Source organism: Ovis canadensis, chromosome 5 (assembly GCF_042477335.2).
Source record: "Ovis canadensis isolate MfBH-ARS-UI-01 breed Bighorn chromosome 5, ARS-UI_OviCan_v2, whole genome shotgun sequence".
NCBI lineage: Eukaryota > Metazoa > Chordata > Mammalia > Artiodactyla > Bovidae > Ovis > Ovis canadensis.
The window spans coordinates 55,779,995-55,799,303 of NC_091249.1; the positions used below are offsets into that span (position 1 = coordinate 55,779,995).

Below are 19,309 nucleotides of genomic sequence, written 5' to 3' on the forward strand. Positions count from 1 at the left end.
GCCAACAAGACACAGTGACAGTGGGGCTCTGTATAATCACACGTGACAGCAACAGAGGGAAAGGGCTTGAGTAAGCCTAGGGCAACAGAGGAGACTCCTTGGAGGGAGCTTTAACAAGAATCATCAAAAATGAGGGACAGGGAAAGCCTGGTGTGCTGCAGTTCTTGGGGTCATAAAGAGTCTGACATGACTTGGCAACCGAACAACAACAGCAGCAGACGAAGGAATGGAGAGAGCGATGTGTTCCAGGTCTGAAAGTTTCTTCCCCTGTAGTATAAGCTGCAGTCATCAAAGCAGCATGGTATCAGCACAAAACAGGCATGAATCAATGGAACTGAACAGAGAGCCCAGAATTACACCTCCATCTATGGTCAGTTAATCTTAGAGGAAGCAAGAAATGGAAGAAAGTCATGAAATTAAAAGACACTTACTCCTTGGAAGGAAAGTTATGACCAACCTAGATAGCATATTGAAAAGCAGAGACATTACTTTGCCAACAAAGGTCCATCTAGTCAAGGCTATGGTTTTTCCAGTGCTCATGTATGGATGTGAGAGTTGGACTGTGAAGAAAGCTGAGTGCCAAAGAATTGATGCTTTTGAACTGTGGTGTTGGAAGACTCTTGAGAGTCCCGTGGACTGCAAGGAGATCCAACCAGTCCATTCTAAAGATCAGCCCTGGGTGTTCTTTGGAAGGAATGATGCTGAAGCTGAAACTCCAGTACTTTGGCCACCTCATGCAAAGAGTTGACTCGTTGGAAAAGACTCTAATGCTGGGAGGGATTGAGGGCAGGAGGAAAAGGGGATGACAGAGGATGAGATGGCTGGATGGCATCACCGACGTGAGTCTGAGTGAACTCCCGGAGTTGGTGATGGACAGGGAGGCCTGGCGTGCTGCGATTCATGGGGTCACAAAGAGTTGGACACGACTGAGCAACTGAACTGAACTGAACTGAAAGTCTCTTCAGCAAGTGGCATTGGGAAAACTGAACAACCATGTGTAAATCAATGAAGTTAGCACACTCCCATACACATGCACAAAAATAAACTCAGGTTGGCTTAAATATAAGACATGACACAAAAATACTCCTAAAAGAGAACATAGGCAAAACATTCTCTGACATAAATCTTACCAATGTTTTCTTAGGTCAGTCTCCCAAAGCAACAGAAATAAAAGCAAAAATAAAGTGAAGAAGAACAAGAGTCTCTTGATGAAGGTGAAAGAAGAGAGTGAAAAGGCTAGCTTAAAGCTCAACATTCAAAAACTAAGATCATGACATTCAGTTTCATCACTTCATGGCAAATAGATAAGAAAAAAACGGAAACAGTGGCAGATTTTATTTTCTTGGGCTCAGAAATCACTGTGGATGGTGATTGCAGCCATGAAATTAAAAGACGCTTGCTCCTTGAAAAAAAAGCTATGACAAACCTAGACAGTGTATTAAAAAGCAGAAGCATCATTTTGCCAACAAAGGTTTGTATAGTCAAAGCTATAGGTTTTCCAGCAATCATGTATGGATGTGAGAGTTGGACCATAACAAAGGCTGAGCACCAAAGAATTGATGCTTTTGAACTGTGGTACTGGAGAAGACTCTTGAGAGTCCCTTGGACTGCAGAGATCAAAGCAGTCAATGGTAAAGGAAACCAGCCTTAAATATTCATTGGAAGGACTGATGCTGAAGCTGAAGCTCCAATACTTTGGCTTCCTGATTTGAAGAGCCAACTTATTGGAAAAGACCTTGATGCTGGAAAAGATTGAAGGCAGGAGGAGAAGGGGGCGACAGAGATGAGATGGTTGAATGACATCATGGACTCGACATGAGTTTGAGCAAACTCTGAGAGATAGTGAAGGACAGGGAAGCCTGGCATGCTGCAGTCCATGGGGTCACAAAGAGTCAGACACCACCTAGGGACTGAACAACAACCAACAAATGGAAACTAACCAAACTCACAAGCTTTTCTAAAGCAAATGAAACCATCAACCTACAGACTTGGAGAAAAATATTTGCAAATGATTAAGCAAATTAAGAAAGGACTTGATTTCCAAAATATATGAACAGCTCATACAACACAACAACCAATAACAAAAAAAACAAACAACCCAATGGAAAAATGGGCAGAAGACCTAACTAGACATTTCTCCAAAGAAGACAGACAGATGGTCAATAAGCACATGAAAAGATGCTCAGCATCACTAATTAATGGAAAAATGAAAATCAGAACTACAATGAGGTACCACCTCACACCAATCATTAAAGCCATCATTAAAACATTTACAAATTACAAATGCTGGAGAGGGTGTAGAAAAAATGGAACCCTCCTACAGGGTTGGTGGGACTGTAAATTGGTGCAGCCACTATAGAAAACAGTATGGAGTTTCCTCAGAAAATGTAAAATAGTTTCCATATGATCCAGCAATCCCAATCCTGGGCATATGTCCAAACAAAACTATAATTCAAAAAGACACATGCATCCCAATGTTCATAGCAGCACTATACACAATAGCCAAGACACAGAAAAAAACCTAAATGTCCATCAACAGATGAATGGATATAGAAGACCTGGTACATATATACAATGGAATATTATTCAGCCATAAAAAATGAAATGATGCCAATTGCAGCAACAAGGATGGACCTGAAGATTTTCATACTAAATATGAAAGTCAGGGAAAGAAGGGAGCCAGACAAAGACAAATAACATATGATACCACTTATATGTGGACTCTAAAATACGACACAAATGAGCATCTACAAAACAGAAACAGACTCACAAACTTAGAGAACAGGCTTATGATTGCCAGGGGGGTTGGGGGGGAGTGAGGGAGGGCTGTACCGGGAGTCCGGGGTTAGCAGACACAAACTATTCTATATAGGATGGGTAAACAACAAGGTCCTTCTGTAGAGCACAGAGAACTACATTCAACATCCTGTGGTAAACCATAATGGAAAAGTATGAACAGAATGTATATATATGCATAACTGAATCACTTTGCTGTATAGCAGAAATTAAACACAACATTATAAATCAATAATACCTCAATCAAATAAAATTTAAAAATAAAAATGTGTAAGTCTCTTCCCACAGATTAGAGTAGAGAAATGAGGCAATCATCCCACCAGGTGAGAAACATTAACCCCACAAGTGAGGGGAGGAAGTGTGCCCTGAGAAAGACCATCACTTGTGCCCAGGAATACACAACCTGTGTCTATATTTGAGGGACTTCACACAAACTTCAAATAAGGAACATTCTATTAACAACAGTTAGAACCAGACATGGAACAACTGACTGGTTCAACATTGGGAAAGGGGTAGGACAAGGCTGTGTATTATCACCCTGCTTATTTCACTTACATGCAGAGTGCATCATGCGAAATGCCAGACTGGATGAATCACAAGCTGGAATCAAGACTGCCAGGAGAAATATCAACAACCTCAGATATGCAGATGATACCACTTCAATATGGGCTTCCCCGATATGCCTGCAGGGCAGGAGACACAGGAGACACAAGTTCGATCCCTGGGTCCAGAAGATCCCCTGGAGGAGGAAATGGCAACTCACTCCAGTATTCTAGCCTGGGAAATCCCATGGACAGAGGAGCATGGCAGGCTACAGTCCAAACAGTCACAAAGAATTGGACATAACTGAGTGACTAAGCACACACATACACACCATTCCAAAGGCAGAACGTGAAGAGGAACTAAAGAGCCTTTTGATGAGTGTGAAAGAGGAGAGTGGAAAAGCTGGCTTAAAGCTCAACATTCAAAAAAAAAAAAAAAAAGAAGATTGTGGCACCCAAGCCCATCACTTCACAGCAAATAGAAGGGGGAAAAGTGGAAGCAGTGGCAGATTTTATTTTCTTGGGCTCCAAAGTCACTGCAGACAGTGACTGCAGCCATGAAATTAAGACACTTGTTCCTGGAAAGAAAACCTATGACAAACCTAGATAGCATATTAAAAAGCAGACATCACTTTGCCAACAAAGGTCCATATAGTCAAAGCTACAGTTTTTCTAGTAGTCATGTACAGATGTAGAGTTGGACCATAAAGAAGACTAGATGCCAAAGAACTGATGCTTCTGAATTGTGGTGCTGGAGAAGACTCTTGAGAGTCCCTTGGACTGCAAGAAGATCAAACCAGGCAATCCTAAAGGGAATCAATCCAATACTTTGACCACCTGATGTGAAGAGCTCACTCATTGGAACAGACTCTGATGCTGGGAAAGGTTGAAGGCAAAAGGAGAAGAAGGCAGCAGAGAATGAGATGATTAAAGGGCATCACTGACTCAATGGACATAAATTTGAGCAAACTAGGGAGATAATGAAGGACAGAGGAGCCTGGTGTGCTGCAGTCCACGGGTCACAAAGAGTCGGACACAAGTTAGCGACTGAACAACAACATAAACAAGGGGGAAAAGGACAGTTTCTTCAAAAATATCAATACCATAAAAGACCGATCTGTGGAAATGTTCCAGATGTGAGAACTAAACACATTGCCTGATGCTGGGCTGGATCCGGTAGGTTGGAGGGAAATCACTAGGTCAACTGACAAAGCTGAAACTCAGATGTAGATGGAATAATGCACTGTATCAGCATTAAGCTTCCTGGAATCAGTAGCTGCTCTGTGATTCTATAAGAGAATGTACTTCTTAGAAAATTCACACTGAAGCCTTTAGGGGCAGTTGTAGGCAAAATATCTGTGTGCCGTAAAAATTGGTATATTAAAACACAATCCCCAGTGTGCTGGTGTTAGAGGAGGTGGGCTCTTGGCATGTGATTATATCAGAAGGGCAGAGCCACCATGAAGGGATTACTGCCCTGATGAGAGAGACCCCAGAATGCTCCCTCAGCCCTTCTTCCCTATGAGGGCACAGCCAGAAGATGGCCTTTGAACCAGGAAGCAAATCCTCACCAAACCACACATCTGCTGGCACCCCGATCCTGGACTCCAGTCTGCAGATGAGAAACACAATCGCTGTTATTCATAAGCCCCCAGTCCGTGGCCTTTTTGTTAGAGTCACCGCAGTGAATGGTGACAGGGGTCAAGGGCCACGAATATGCAGCTCACTCTCAAGATCTTCAGAAAGATGTGTTTTCTGTCTACGAAACACAGACATGGAAGGGAGAGCAAATGACAGAGCAGGTAGGCAAACTGCATGGCTGAGTCTGGGGGCAAAGTTTACAGGGGTTTTCTTACTCTGCTTTTTCTATCATTCTGTAAACCAGAATGATTTCAAATAAAGAGGACAGGAAAGGAAACTAGGAAAATAAAAAGCAGTGTCTTCAGCAGAGACGTCAGGGAGGAAAAAGAGAGCTGCAGAGGGTGTTCCTGGCCTGTGAGCAGCACAAAGGATGCACCGTCCAGCAGGGCGATGGGCAGGGCCTCTGAGTCCCTTCTCCTGGCACTGCTGTGCCTGGCCTGACAGTTGAGCAGTGGGCTAAGGTCTGGGGTACCCCCACAGCTGAGCCCAGCCGAGGGAGAGCCGGCAGAGGGGAGGGGTGCTGGGTGCTTGCAGCTCGGGGCAGCGGTTCATCCACTAAGCTGTCTTATTCTTTAGTGTTGTTGATTCATGTTTGGCTGTGCTGGGTCTTCCCTGCTGTGTGGGCTTTTCTCTAGTTGCAGCCAGCAGGGGCTACTCTCTAGTCCTGCTGTGTGGGCTTCTCTTGTTGCGGAGCACGGGCTCTAGAGCACAGGCTCAGTAGCTGTGGTGCACAGGCTTAGTTGATCCGCAGCATGTGGGATGTTCCCAGACCAGGGATTGAACTCGTGTCTCCTGCGCTGACAGGCAGATTCTTGACCACTGAGCCACCAGGGGAGCCCCTTAATCTTTCTGTTGCAAGTTCCCCCCCACCCAGAAAAAGCAGCCCTGGAGGAACCATTTCCTGCAGACATCACCCTGACCTGAGCCGATCCGGGAAGGTGGGTATTGCGGGTAGGTCTGTCCCCCCCGCACACACCCCCATACCCCACCCCCCCACATCACACACACAAGAAGTTTCCCCACTGCTGGGAATGCACAGAGGCCAACGGGGACAACATGAGGCTCCAGAGCTCCCGCCGGACCTGCGGGGACTCTGTCACCTCTTCTCAGAGTCCTACCAGTGGTGACCATGAGGGCCAATCCCCGATGCTTCTCCGTCCCAGCCTCTGTCTCATGGTCTGGTTCCTGGGAACCTATAGCCCCTGACACAGAGCTTGAGTCATATTTTGAAACATTTAAAAAAACATAAAAGAGGTAACATAAGTTTAAAGTGGTAAGGTAAAGGGGAAGAACTGAGCCTGATGCCGGTCCTGTCAGGAAACGTGAACAAGCCCATTTCTGCACTATCCAGATGAATCACAGGGCAGGTCCTGACCCTGAGCAGACATGTTGTTGTTCAGTCACTCAGGCATGGTCAACTGTTTGCAACTCTACTGACTGCAGTGCGCCAGGCCCCTCTGTCCTTCACTATCTCCCAGAGTTTGCTCAAATTCATGTCCATTGAGTCAGTGATGCTCTCTAACCATCTCATCCTCTGCCACCCCCTTCTCCTTTGGCCCTCAAATCTTTCCCAGCATCAGGGTCTTTTCCAATGGGTCAGCTCTTCGCATCAGGTGGCCAAAGTATTGTAACTCAATGAAGCTCTGAGCTGTGCTGCGCAAGCCCACCTGAGAAGGACAGTTCAGAGTGAAGGCTTCTGACAAAACGTGACCCTCTGGAGAAGGAAATGGCAGCCCCCTCCAGTATTCCTGCCTGGAAAATCCCATGGACAGTTATGAAAAGGCAAAAAGATATGACGCCGGAAGATGAACCCATAGCACAGAAGGCGTCCAATATGATACTGGGGAAGAGTAGAGGGTAAGAACTGATGGCTGTTTTGCAGTGAGCCAGCATCAACCCTGAGAATGAGGGTCACAGAGTCGCCTCCGCCCAAACACTTTCTGGTTTACTGAGTCCTGGACACTTCAGCCTGCAGGGTCAGCAAGCAGCTGCCAGTCCAGGAGAAGAGCCTGGACTCAGAGCAGCTTCAGGCAGGACTTAAACTTGCGGAAGCTGACTGCAGGGGTGGCTACACTCACCTGCGTCGGTGATGGTAAAACCCAGACAGATAGATTTTCCTTTCTGTTCTCAACAAAGCAGAACACAGATCACACTGGACTCACGAAGTATACATGCCTCTTTATCCGCTCACTAAATCACGATATAATGGTTGACATGTGGGCAGTTAAGGTCACATTTTATTTCTTCGGGACATGTCAGTGTGCAGTGCTTTTTTCTCAGCTTGAAGAGGAACGCTAAAACACGAGGGGTCTTTGACAAGAGAATGAGTGCGCCGTTTTGGACACTCGGCTGGTTTAAAGCCTCGTTTTGTGTTGTGGCACGAGGTCCCTAGGGCTGACCACCCCTATTGGTGGAGCTGCACGTTGCCAGCACAGCAGGTACCAAGGGTCTAAGATTTCTAACCTCCACTGGTTTCCTACTCACCACACATCAGTGGCTGAAACAACAGACCCTAATCCCCTGGGGGTCGGGTGTGTCCGCAGGGCCTCCCCCCTCCCTCCTGAGGCCCGAGGGGAGGCCGTGGGGCCTTTCAGGGCTGTGTCCCTCCCGCCTCAGGCCAGGGCGCAATGCATGGCTTTGGTGTCACCCTGTCTCCTCAGCTTCTCTCTTAGGACATGCTACGGTACTGGACCCACCCAGGGAACCCACGACAACCTCCCTGGGCCCTGTCTGCAGAGCCATGTCCAGCATGCCATGTTCCCAGGCTCAGGGAATCAGCTGACCCCATAGTCCACCCTGCTGGATGCAGGCCACCCTGGTTCCAGGCGGGACTCCTGACTTACCGGGGTGTGAGTCTGCGTGGATATGCTTCTGGGCTTCATCACAACAGTGGTACCCACCAGAGCAGCAGGGAGAGAGCAGGGGTCACGTCATCATCAGACGAGCGTGCGTGGCCATCACCCTGCCCGCCCGCAAGAAACCTGCACTCAGCGGCACCCACAGGCTCAGTGAGGCATCCATCCATCCATCCATCTGTGCTGCCGGGTCATCCAGAGAAGATGAGGGTGAGCTTCTTTTTAACCTTTTTCTTCTGAACCTCTGTCCAGGTCTGCACCTGTTAATACTGTTAATACTGTTAATACTGGACCTGTTAATACTAAACAACTGTCCTTTACATTACTGAGTGAAGTAGTGTCCTCAAAGCGTCTGGGAATCATGGCTCGGGACCTGACGCGTGGTGGGCTTGAGAGAAGACGTGAGGGCAGTCAGCATGCCACCCCTTCAGGACCCAGCAATTGGTCCCCAAGTGAATGAGCAGGAGCCAGAGGCAAACGAGACTGTCTAGGACTGCAGATGCAGACAAGAGATTCTCCCACTGTGCTCAGCAGAACAACAGCCCCAGAGACACCCCCATCCTGGTCCCTGGGCCTGTAAACATGTCATGAGGCAGAAGGGACTTTGCAGATGGGATTACGCTAAGACCCCTGAGATGGGGATTACCCTGGAATCCCCAGGGGTCCTAGTATCATCACAGGATCCTTATGAGAAGGAGTGGGTGTCAGAGGCAGAGAGACAGGAGATGCTGTGCTGTTGGCTGTGAGGATGGAGGGAGGGGCCACAAGCCAGGGATGCGGTGCCTCTAGAAGCTGGAAAAGTGGGGAGCCCGTGCTCCCCGGGAGCCTCCAGAAGGACCAGCCCTGCCCAAGCCTAGATTCAGCCCTGTGACGCCCGAGCTAGACTCCTGATTTCAGGATTGTGAGAGAATGAATCTGTGTGGCTTCCAGCCCCCTGTTTGAGGTGACTTGTTCCAGCTGCTGTAGGAAACTCACATGGGGATGGGGACTGTGGGTCTTTCACCAACTCTGTGACCCTGAGTCTCCACCTCAGCACAATGGTCCCCACATGGGGACCTCAGACACTGATGGTCTCCAACAGGTACCCCCCTGCAAAGATCACTAATTGTGCAGCAGGCATTAGCTGGTTCATCACAGAGCTCGAGATGCTGTGGACACTATAGATCAGCAAATGGGGACAGAAGGACTCAGAGGGAAATTTCTGACATGGGGAGGGGGAGGTGTGCTGTCCGAGGGGCTGGCGACTGCAGGGGAACGTGAGTGGGAAAAAAGGCTGCAGGACTGCAGGCTGGATGCAAACGTAAACATCATCATTATTATTATTGTCTCCTCTTTTCAGCCACTGTCCTCCCGCCTCCAGGCCAAGGCGCTCAGAGCCACACACAGGGTCAGGTTGCACTTGGGTGTTTACTGGGAACGGGCTCAGGGGCCAGGCCTGAGGCTCATGCTTTCTTGGTGATGGTCTTGGGGGTAGCGAGCTCGTACAGGCGAGGGGACGCCTGAGCCACCAGGGCGGCAGGGGACACGTGGGAGGGGTCGTAGCCCTCATTCAGGTCCTTCCGCACTCGGGGTTTTGCCAGAGACAGGATGCGGGGACTAGCCACTGCCTTCTTGGTGACCTCCAGCACCTCCCAGCGCGGGTCGCGGTCAGGAACACACTTGTCTGACTGGGCCTTGGGCACTGGAGGGGGGGGGAGAGGGGGCGCAGTGTCAGCAGCCAGAGCCTGCCTTCCCCACGGAGCGCGATCTTCTGAGTCAGAGCTCCCAAGTTCAATGTCCTGTCCCTCGGCAGATGATGGATAAACACACGCGTCCCTCCACACGCCTGAGCATCACTCAGCCATGAAGAGAAGTCCTGACACTGGCTACCACATGGATGGACCCTGAGAACATGATGCTCAGTGACAGAAGCAGACACAGAAGGACACACAGGGTGTGATTCCACTGGTGGGAAACATCCAGAACAGGCTGGCCCACAAAGTGAGTGGGTTCCTGGTGGTCATGGGGATGGGGAGGGGCTGAGGGGGCCAGCTGATGGAGATGGGGCGTCACTTTGGAGTGGTGGAATGTTCTGGAATTGATTGTGTGGGACATAGGGAACAGACTGATGGGTGCCAGTGGGGGAGGTGGCAGGGAAGGGAAGGATTGGCGGCTTGGGGTGAGCAGATGCAAACTATATTATACACAGGATGGGCAAACTATATTATACACAGGATGGACAAACGACAAGTTCCCACTGTAGAGCACAGGGGACTATAGTCAATATGCGGTGATACTTGGAACTCTGCTGCTATGTTCTATATCTCAATGGTATGTGGCAGCCAGGATGGGAGGGAGTTTGGGAGAGAACAGATACATGTATGTGTATGCCTGAGTCTCTTCACTGTTCACCTGAAACTGTCACAGCATTGTTAACCGGTTATATCCCAATGCAAAATTAAGAGTTGAAAATTCCTGTGATAAAAGATAATGGGAAAAAATATGAAAAAGAATGTGTATAACTGAGTCACTTTGCTGTTCAGCAAAAATTAACACAATACTGTAATTCAACTACACTTCAATAAAATTTTTTAAATAAATAAAATAATATATAATTTTTTAAATAAATAAAATAGGTTGTAGTAATGTGCCCACAGCTATCTGTGAGTGTACTGGGAAGTACTGAACTGTGCATTTTGAAGGGTGAGTCATAAAGAACAATGTCCCAAATGGTCATGGGCCCAGGCAGAGACTGGAGGGGCAGACATAGGTGCCCTGGTGCCTGGGGGTAAGGCAGGGGCTCCATCAGCCCCACTGCCCATGCACCTGTGGCCCCAGCTGGGTCCTCCCCATAGGGTCCACCAGCTACATGTGACCAGCACCCCATATGGACTGGGATTTTATCCTATTTAATTTTAATAAAATCCATTAACTGAATTAAATCAACAGGTTGATTGACATTCAGTCCATTTCAGTCATGGACAGACAGGTCTCAGAGTAGACCTGTGGCTCAGCCGGGCCCACCACTCACTGGCCAGGAGCCCTGGCCCTGCTCCCGCTTGGACCCCCTACCTCTTCACCACCCCTTCCCTCACAGTGGGAGCCTCGGGGCTTGGCCCGCATGAGGGCGAGGAGAGAGTGACCACTGGTGACTACTGGTGAGCACTATCTCTAGGCCCTTCAGAAGTTTCCTTTCCAAACCCCTCTTTGCCCCAAGACTCTGCAAATGCAAAAAGGCCGTCTCCACTCAGCAGAGGAGCTGCAGCTCTGGGGAGAGGCACTCAGTGAAAAGAATGGGAGCCTGTGCTGGGGACCCCAAAGAGGGTACTGGGGGGCCTTGGGAGGACCTGCCAGAGCCCACCTTCCTGGAGTCCTCAGGGAGACTCAGGGTCTCCCCCTGTTGTAACATCTGGGCTCTGAAAATCTATTGGTCACAAGTTAACAGTGCAACCCGCCCACAGCCACACAGAACCCATACTGCATGGACCAGTGTTGCCCAAGGACCCTGCACTGCATGTTTCCTCTCTTCACTTTTTAAATGCTGGTCAGAACCATCAGTGGGTGGGAGTCTACAGTTGGAAATACACGGCCCTACACCAGTCTTATCCATACACACACACAGAGGGATGTGCGTTGATAACATGCTCCTGTGAAGTCTGGATGAATACACATACCTGTGTATTTACAAACATACATGTGCTTATGTTCCACATGTGTCTGTGTCCATGCGTGTGTGTGTGTGAGAGAGAGAGGCAGAAGTGCGTGTATGCTTGTGTCTCTGTTCATTTAACCAATCTTTAACAAATTCAACGAATACTTTAACAAATATTTAAGGGGCTTCCCTGGTGGCTCAGTGGTAAAGAATCTGACTGCAATGCGGGAGACTTGAGTTCAATCCTTGGGTCGGGAAGATCCCCTGGAGGAGGAAATGGCAACCCACTCCAGTGCTCTTGCCTGGAGAATCCCATGGACAGAGGAGCCTGGCTACGGTCCACAGGGTCGCAGAGTCATGGACGCAACTGAGCAACTAAACCACCACCAAGGGAACAGATTGATGAATCAACAAACAAAAGAAACTATAAGCAAGAGGAAAATGACTGGGAAGAAGGTACTTTGCAAAGTACTTAACAAGGGGTAAGTGATCATCTTACATAGAGCTGCTGCAAATTAATTCCCTCCCCCAACCCCCCAATAAAAACGGGAAATAGGAAACTGAGAAAAAGACACAGCAGAGTAAACGGAAATAGCCAGTCAAGCTCCCTGGTGATCCTGTACCAGGAGCCGGGCACACTTGAGTTTCCCAAAGCCCCTGACTGCCTTTGGGTGGTGAGATCCCTTTCTTCATGCCTTGCTACATTTTTCAGATTCTTTACAATCACTGCATATTACTTCTGCTGTGGGGGAGTCAGGTCTTCCTTTGTTTTCAAGGACAGGAAGAGCCTCTGGCCAGCACCCTTAGGTCCCAGCTTGGCTCTCCAGGCACTGGCCTGCATCCCAGGTTTCCCTTCTGCACCTACATGCTGGAAGACCCACTCAGATGACACACTTGGCTCAGGCCCACAACCCCCATCCCAGGGTGGGTGATGCCCTCTGCCAGCCCCCAGGGAATGCAAGCAGCTGCAGTATGAACTGCCCACAGCGATTCAAACAGTGGGTCTGCAGGTTAGTGGGAGTCAGGGGAACACGAATCTTGCAGAACCAGCTCCAAGTGGACTGGCTGCTCCCAACTGCATCCAGTGTGGAAGGGTGCTTCACGAGATGTCAAGCACCCCCTGGGACCCACTTACTGGCCAACTGAAGTAGGCGGTTATAGTCTGACACATGTGGCTTGGGTTTTGGCATGGGGTCCCACTCTTCCAGTAGGGTGGCTGGAGCCTTGGGCTTTGCCAGTCGGATGATCCTCGAACTGGGAATGGCCATCTTGGCTGCCCTGGACACTTGGGACACCTAGAAACAAAGTTAGAGGGAAAGAGTAAAGCAGCCTGTGCTGTTTTACACACCCCTGGGTCAAAAGATCCCGTAAGCAATGCTGAAAGACAGCAGACTGGCTAGGAAGTTAGTCTACAGTGTGTTTAGCAAAGGATTAGTAGCCATCATATATAAAGAGGTTCTCTAAGTCAATACCATGAAAAATCAGTAGGAAATAGCTAATCATGAAGGAAAGTAAACCTAAAGGATCAATAATCCTTTCTGTGCACCAGGGAAATATAAATTAAAACAGCAAAATATCACTCCATGCCAACAAATTTGGCAAAAGTGACCAAGCCTGGCATTATCCAGCCCTGGCAAGAAGGTGGGAGGACAGAGATCCGATGCGTGGCTGGTAGGAAGGCAAACTGTACAAGCACTTTGTTTCTGTGAAACATTTAACGTTTTACAGAAGCTCTCCCCTGGGTGCACTCTGCTGGGTAGGATACTGCCCAGAGGCAGAGGTTTGGCTGAAATGATCCTTAGGGCCATCATTAAAATTTGTGTCTCTTTCCTCCTGAAATTGTGCTGCTTAGAAATCACATACACTACTCATACCAAAGACATCCTGGTGTTTACAATTTCATGTCCCTCTCAACCACCCATTCCATCCCCCCTCCTTTCTTCCCCTCCTTCTCTCCCCCCATCAACAGTCTGCACAGCTCCAGTCAACAGCTGAGGTGGATGAATCAGCCTGCAGTCCTACCCTCAGGGAACCGCCAGCCTGGAGGGGTGACAGGCAGGGAAAATTCATTCATCCACTCGTTCAAATAATATTGATGACTACTCCATGCCCTGTGCATGCCAGGGCCGAAGACTTGTTGAGGGACCTTCATTTAGTCCCCTGGGAGGCACAAGGGAGAGTAAGGGTGGAGAAGGCCCCATTCTGCCAGCTTTCTCAGGCACTGGGGAGCCACAGAGGGTGTTGGAGCACAAAAGGGCTTAAAGGCTGAACCGGCAGAGGCAGGGCAGGGGCTGGGAAAACAGCAGGTACACCTCCCGGGAAAAGCTGAGGCCAGACTCTCCTCTGTATCCTTGTCCAATCCAATTGACTGTGAAGCCTTCTTTGAGACAACTGGGGAAATGGAACATGGATTGGGGATTTAAACACTAAGGTATTATTGTTAAATTCTTCTAGTTGGACCATTGTTGGTATGTTTATTACTTTATTTTTATTTTTTTATCTTTTTGAGAGTTGTGAGTTAGTTTTGTTTGGGGAAAAATGAGGACTGCAGCCCGAGGGATAGCTCTGAAAAACTGCTCCCCATTGTTGGTATAGTTTTAAACCATCACAAACCATGTGATGTCTGAATTCAGTTGTAAAAGTCTTCAAGTCAAGAGCGGGCGGGGAGGGTTGATCTATCAAACAACCACACGAAAACACCCAGGGACAAGCTCTTCGATGCATGTTAAACCACACAGCCCAGGACTTCCCAGGTAGTCCAGGGGTTAAGACTCTCCCTTCTAATGCAGATAGCTCAGATGGTAAAAGAATCTGCCTACAATGCAGGAGACAGGGCTTCGATCCTTGGGTCGGGAAGATCCCCTGGAAAAGGAAATGGGAACCAACTCCAGTATTCTCACCTGGAGAATTCTAAGGACAAAGGAGCCGAGTAGGCTACAATTCATGGGGGTCACAAATGGTCAGACACAACTGAGCAACTAAGACTTTCACTTTCACTTTTCCAATGCAGGAGGCCCAGGTTCGATCCCTGGTCGGGGAAATAAGGTCCCACATGCCATGGGGAGAGATAAGGGCCGGATTCAGGATGAACTGAACTCTGGTGTCACCTCTGAACCAGTTATCATGCACTCGTTCAAGCAGATGGCTTGGGGCTCTCCTCCGCGCTCGCCTGACTGGCAGGGGAGCGTGGTCCCTGCCCGCCTTCAAGGGGTCGGAGGAAAGAAAAGCCGGAGGCGGGATGGGGTGGCGGGGGAGTGGAGGTGGGGGAGTGGAGGGGCGGGGCTTCTTGAACCCACACTGGGACTCCCGATGGCTAAGAGAAGGAGCCACACGCCTGTCCCCTCTTATCCTTGTGTGTCCTCTGAGCCCCGGGGTGGGGGGGACAGGCGGGGCCCCCGGAAGGAGCCAGGGAGCTCCAGGGACGGAAGGGCACCCACCTCGGACATATTTATGCTCCAGATGTTGTTTCGGACCTTTGGGGTGGCCAGTTCCCGTAGGCGGTTGGACGCTCGATACTCCGAGGTGGACCGCGGAATGGGCCAGATAGACGTGGTCCTAAGGGAGAACCTAAGTCTGAGACCCCAGCCAACAAGGGGGCCGTGTCTGTGTGTGTCTGAGACCCTGGCCCTGCAGGAAGATGTGTCTGTGCATGCATGTGTGACTCCTCTCTGATTCTGGGGTTCAGGGGAGCCTGGTGCAGAAGAGGATGTTCTAATTCCTCCGAAATTAGTCCTTAAAAGACCCCTAACAGAGCCCACCTTCCTCTCAAAGATGGAGCAATGCTCTCCTGGGTCATACCCTCCCTGCCGCCCCCACAGCCCCCACCATCAGGATGGGTCAGGAGGTGGACCAAAGGGATGAAGTGAGCCCTGCCTGCCCCCTAAACTCATGTCTCAGCTCTGCCTCTGCCCCAGAAACAGCCTTATTTCATTGATCCGAGGCCAATTCCTCTCTTATTTTCACCTCTGTGAGCCTGGTGTGCAGTTCTGTAATCTGGGGTGACCTCTGTGTGACCTGTAATCTGGGGTGAGGCTGGAATGAAGCAGATAAATGCTATCACCCCAACAGAAGACCCGGTGCCCTCCTCTCCGGGGCGAGCACGACAGAACTGTTTGTACGGAGGTCATTCCAGATCACAGGTCCCACAGAGGTCACCCCAGATGACTGGTCCCTCAGTGGTGCCTCCATATTATGCTCTGACCAGCATTAAGGGGAAAAGCCATTGTCACAAGACCGGCACAGAGCCAGTGGCTGGAATCAGTTAACACTGGTAGGTGGGACTCCCCTCAGTCACTTATCTTTCCATGTGTGAGTAAGAGATGAAAGCAGAGTCTGTGTGGAATAACTTCAGACCTCACATTGGCCATCATGGAAGCCCCATGTGCTAAGACAGAGTCACGCCAGGAGGCAGGCACCTAAAACTGTAAATCTCACAGCCACCCTCTGCCTAGGGGACTTGAGCACCTGCCTTGAGACCCACCAGCATCCCATCCCGTCTGGGCTACTGGGCCTCAAAGTCTTGGTGCCCGAGGCCCGGGCCGCGTGGATGGTCACCTGGCCCCCAGACCTGGGCCCTCCCCTGCTATGACACCCTGATGGAGAGAGGTCTCTGCCCGGAACCCCCTACCTGTTGTTGTTGTAATACTCCAAATAGAACCTCTTGGGTCGGGCCAGCTCCTCCACCCGGCGGGACACCTCTGCACAAAAGGAGAAGCAGCTGCCCTGGAAAGCTGCCCTCCCCTCCCACCTAGGGCTCTCTTCCTCCTGACCTGGCTTCACACCAGGTGACAGCTCATACCAGACACCCCCACTGGGGACCACAGGACACATGAAGAGGGTTGCTCAGAGCCCTTTGCTCCTTGGCCCTGCTGTGGATTTGGGCCTGAAGTCAGGATGGGCCTGGGCTTGAGGGGGCCTCTGTGCTAACTGGGGGTGTGGGGAATTCTAAACCTGAGTGAGAGCTTGCCCTGAGGCTCTGAGTGTCTCTCCAGAAACAAGCTCTGGAAAGGAAAGGGGTCTTTTGTGAAGTTCATACTGACCCCACTTTGGCTGAGATGCAAACTGCAATTTCCCCTGGAGAGTTTGCTCCCACTCCTCCCCCAGGACCAACCTCCAGCTAGGACAGGAGACACCTTCCCTGGAAGACTGGAGGGACCCTCCTGGAAGACAGGGGAGTGTTCCACAGGGGCCCTGAGAGGCTTGGGCCTGGGAGGCCCCAAAGTCTCCCCTATCAGAGCAAGGCACAGGTCAGGGTGAGATAGGGGCAACTGGGCTATAGGCACCAGGCCAGCCCCAGTCCCCACTCCAGCACCCCCACAAAGAAGCACAGGCAAAGGGCAGATGTACCTACCGGGCACTGTGATGGTGAGGGTGGTGTCCTTGAGAAATCTCTCTGTCCAGTACACGGATGGCCTGGAACATAGCCAGCAGGGCTCATGAGGGGAGCCAGCTCCGGCGGGTGTACCCCACTCAGAAGCAGAGCTCAGGGCACCCCATGAACACAAACAGTGGGAGGAATGCAACTAGAGAGGGAGAAAGGGAGAGAGCAAGTGGATGGCAGCAGAGGCAGGTCAGAGAGGAACACGACAGGGAGGCCTTAGGGGCACGGGAGAGCGTAGATTATTTAGCAAGGCTGGTATTCAGAGAAAGAGGGAGCTGGGGAAAAAAAGAGGCATAACTGAGAAGGGAGCCCAGGCGGTACTGGCACAGACCCATCTCAGGCAGGGGTTGGGGTCCAGAGCTCCAGGTGGAACTGAGAATCCTGGGGTAGGGCCCAGTGCATAGCCCTCTCCCCTCCCCCACCCAGGAGAGGAGGGGGCCCCCAGACTCACCAGTAGATACAGAACTGCAGGCTCCGCATACGCGGGGACACCCAGGCATGGCCCCTGCAGCAGCACCCCATCCTGCGGGAGACAGGCCTGCCAGCCTCCGCACTGGGCTCCACTGGACCAGGTCGGTCTGGGGTTGCTGCGCATCCCCTCTCAGACTGCCCCCCCTCCCACCACCACACCAGCCAGGCCAGCTGCCCGCCGGCCCATTGCCTCACCTGTCTTTCAAGACTTGCCAGTTGGTCTTGGGCTTCGCCAGCTCAAACAGCCGCCTCCTCTTCTTCCTCTCTGGGCTCACGGAGGTGCGAGGGATCCTCTGGGAGATGGAGAGCTGCCTGGGGGGAGGCAGATGGTGAGATCCAGCCCTTGCTCCCCCAGCAGGTGGCCCCACCCTTCTGCTCCCGCCCTGTCCTCTAGAGGAGAACCCAGCACCGCCAAGACCTAGTCTGCCACCAGCCAGTCCCTCAATTTCCTCCTGCTGGGCCCCAAAGGGGACGCTGAGCCAGGGTGAGTGCCCCCAGGAAGCCCCCGAGGGCCCCAGACATCCTGTCTCCCCTCCTGGCTCAGATGTCCTCCCCAAGCCCCACCCATGCCCCCATTACCCTGCCTGACCAGCCACATCACACGCCATCTGTGTACTCGTCATACCAGCTCTGTGGGAGCCAGAAATCAATGTGCCCAGAGGGCAAAGGCCCTGTCTGTGTCCAAGGAGATGTGTGCTGACCCAGGAATAGGGGCTGAGAACTTTCAGCTAAGGAACCCAGGCATATCCCAGGGCACAGGGTCCCACAGGTAGGAGGGAGCACCCACTCATTTCCTGGTGTCCTCCTCTCACCCAAAAACACTTCTGGTGATCTGTGGTACTTGGAAGGATTTCAGCTTTAGAGCTTATTTTTCTGTCTATGGATGGCTGCTCACAACCTCTCAACTCTGCCATCTGACCTCTGCCCACTCCAAGTCTCCTGCCACGTGGACGGAGCGGTTTGCCGACATCCTCCTCAGGGCAGCAAAGAGCTGACCCCTTCACCCTTAAGAGCGGGGGCACAGGTCCAGAGCCCGCAGGCCAGTGCAGCCACCCCCAGGGACACCCCTGCCACACCCCAACCTGGGTGCCCGCTCCCCAGCCCACCTCATCTCAGGCACGCCCTCCTCCATGTCTTTCTCCAGAACCCTCTCGAGCTCCAAGAGGGCCTCTTCTGGGTTCTGGGCATCCACAGATTCTTCCTCAGCCACCTCCTCAGGGGGAATCTCCTCTTCCTGGCCTTCCAGTTTCAGGTCCCCATCATCCAGACCCTGGAACTTGGAGTCCTTGGACCCTACATTCTCATATACCGTGCCCTGGAGGCCCAGTGAGACATCATCCTGCCCCCTCTCTGGCTGGTCCTCGGCTTCCGAATTGTGGTGGTTATAGAACGAGTTTTGCTGGTGGTCCCCCATGTGCCAGGCCCTCCCCAGCCTTGCTCCCGCAACACCCAAATGTGTCTGTGGTCACCCAGCAACCGGAGAATGGCCTGCCCACATTCTCGGCCCACATTCCACCCCCAGCACGTCTGTCTGCAGGTGCCCCCCCACCCAGACGGCACTGAGGCTCCCGGGGCCACCCAGCCCTCCAGCCTCACCTGCTGGTCCCTTTCTGCTGCTCTGCTGTCCTGTCCCCTAAACGTGTGCCCTCTCCTCTGCCCACACTCATCCTGGGGGCGCCTCCTCTGGAAGGCAGGCCGATCCCCAGGTCTCTCTGCATCTTGGCGTCTGGCATGGCTTTTCTGCGGTCTTTGGCATGGCCTGAGATGACGTCCCTCACTTATTCCTCTCTCCTTTAGTGTCTATGTCTGCCTCGTAGAAAGTAGCCTTCCCAGGCCAGGGGCTGAGAGCACCCCATCCACTGGGGCCTGGGGGTACCTCTCAGGGAAGGGCTCCTGCTGGAGCACACTCAGCTCACTACACTTCCTCTTAGTTAGACCTATTTGTGCTCAGATGGGGGAGTTGCCGCTGGTGGTGACAGTTCACCAGCAGTCC

At 51.3% G+C, this 19,309-nt stretch overlaps 1 protein-coding gene and 1 long non-coding RNA gene across 3 annotated transcripts; one reads left to right on the forward strand and one right to left on the reverse strand.

Annotated features, from left to right (window-relative positions):
- Positions 1–5,142: 5,142 nt before the first annotated feature.
- On the forward strand, positions 5,143–10,418 carry LOC138441820 (uncharacterized). Its single transcript, XR_011257439.1, has 2 exons — positions 5,143–8,044; positions 9,627–10,418. It is a non-coding gene; the product is annotated as an uncharacterized lncRNA (long non-coding RNA).
- Positions 9,223–18,773, reverse strand: SPMAP2 (sperm microtubule associated protein 2). 2 transcript variants are annotated; one of them, XM_069592879.1, is made up of 8 exons: positions 18,423–18,740; positions 17,512–17,628; positions 17,297–17,368; positions 16,816–16,877; positions 16,093–16,162; positions 14,903–15,020; positions 12,601–12,760; positions 9,223–9,515 (listed from the first exon to the last, which is right to left on the reverse strand). In XM_069592879.1, the coding sequence occupies exons 1-8, from the start codon at positions 18,728–18,730 to the stop codon at positions 9,277–9,279; spliced, it is 1,146 nt and encodes a 381-aa protein (XP_069448980.1). In that variant the 5' UTR covers positions 18,731–18,740; the 3' UTR covers positions 9,223–9,276. The 2 variants fall into 2 exon arrangements, with proteins under 2 accessions (XP_069448980.1, XP_069448981.1); XM_069592880.1 differs by lacking the exon at positions 17,297–17,368 and having other exon boundaries at positions 9,226–9,515; positions 18,423–18,773.
- Positions 18,774–19,309: the final 536 nt, after the last annotated feature.

Coding starts and splice junctions, on each gene's coding strand:
- SPMAP2 (XM_069592879.1), bottom strand. CDS start 18,730: ATGGGGGACCACCAGCAAAACTCGTTCTATAACCACCACAATTCGGAA. Junction 17,629..18,422: donor GAGGGCGTGCCTGAGATGAG/GTGGGCTGGGGA, acceptor GCCTCCCCCCAG/GCAGCTCTCCATCTCCCAGA. Junction 16,878..17,296: donor CTGCAGTTCTGTATCTACTG/GTGAGTCTGGGG, acceptor GCTATGTTCCAG/GCCATCCGTGTACTGGACAG.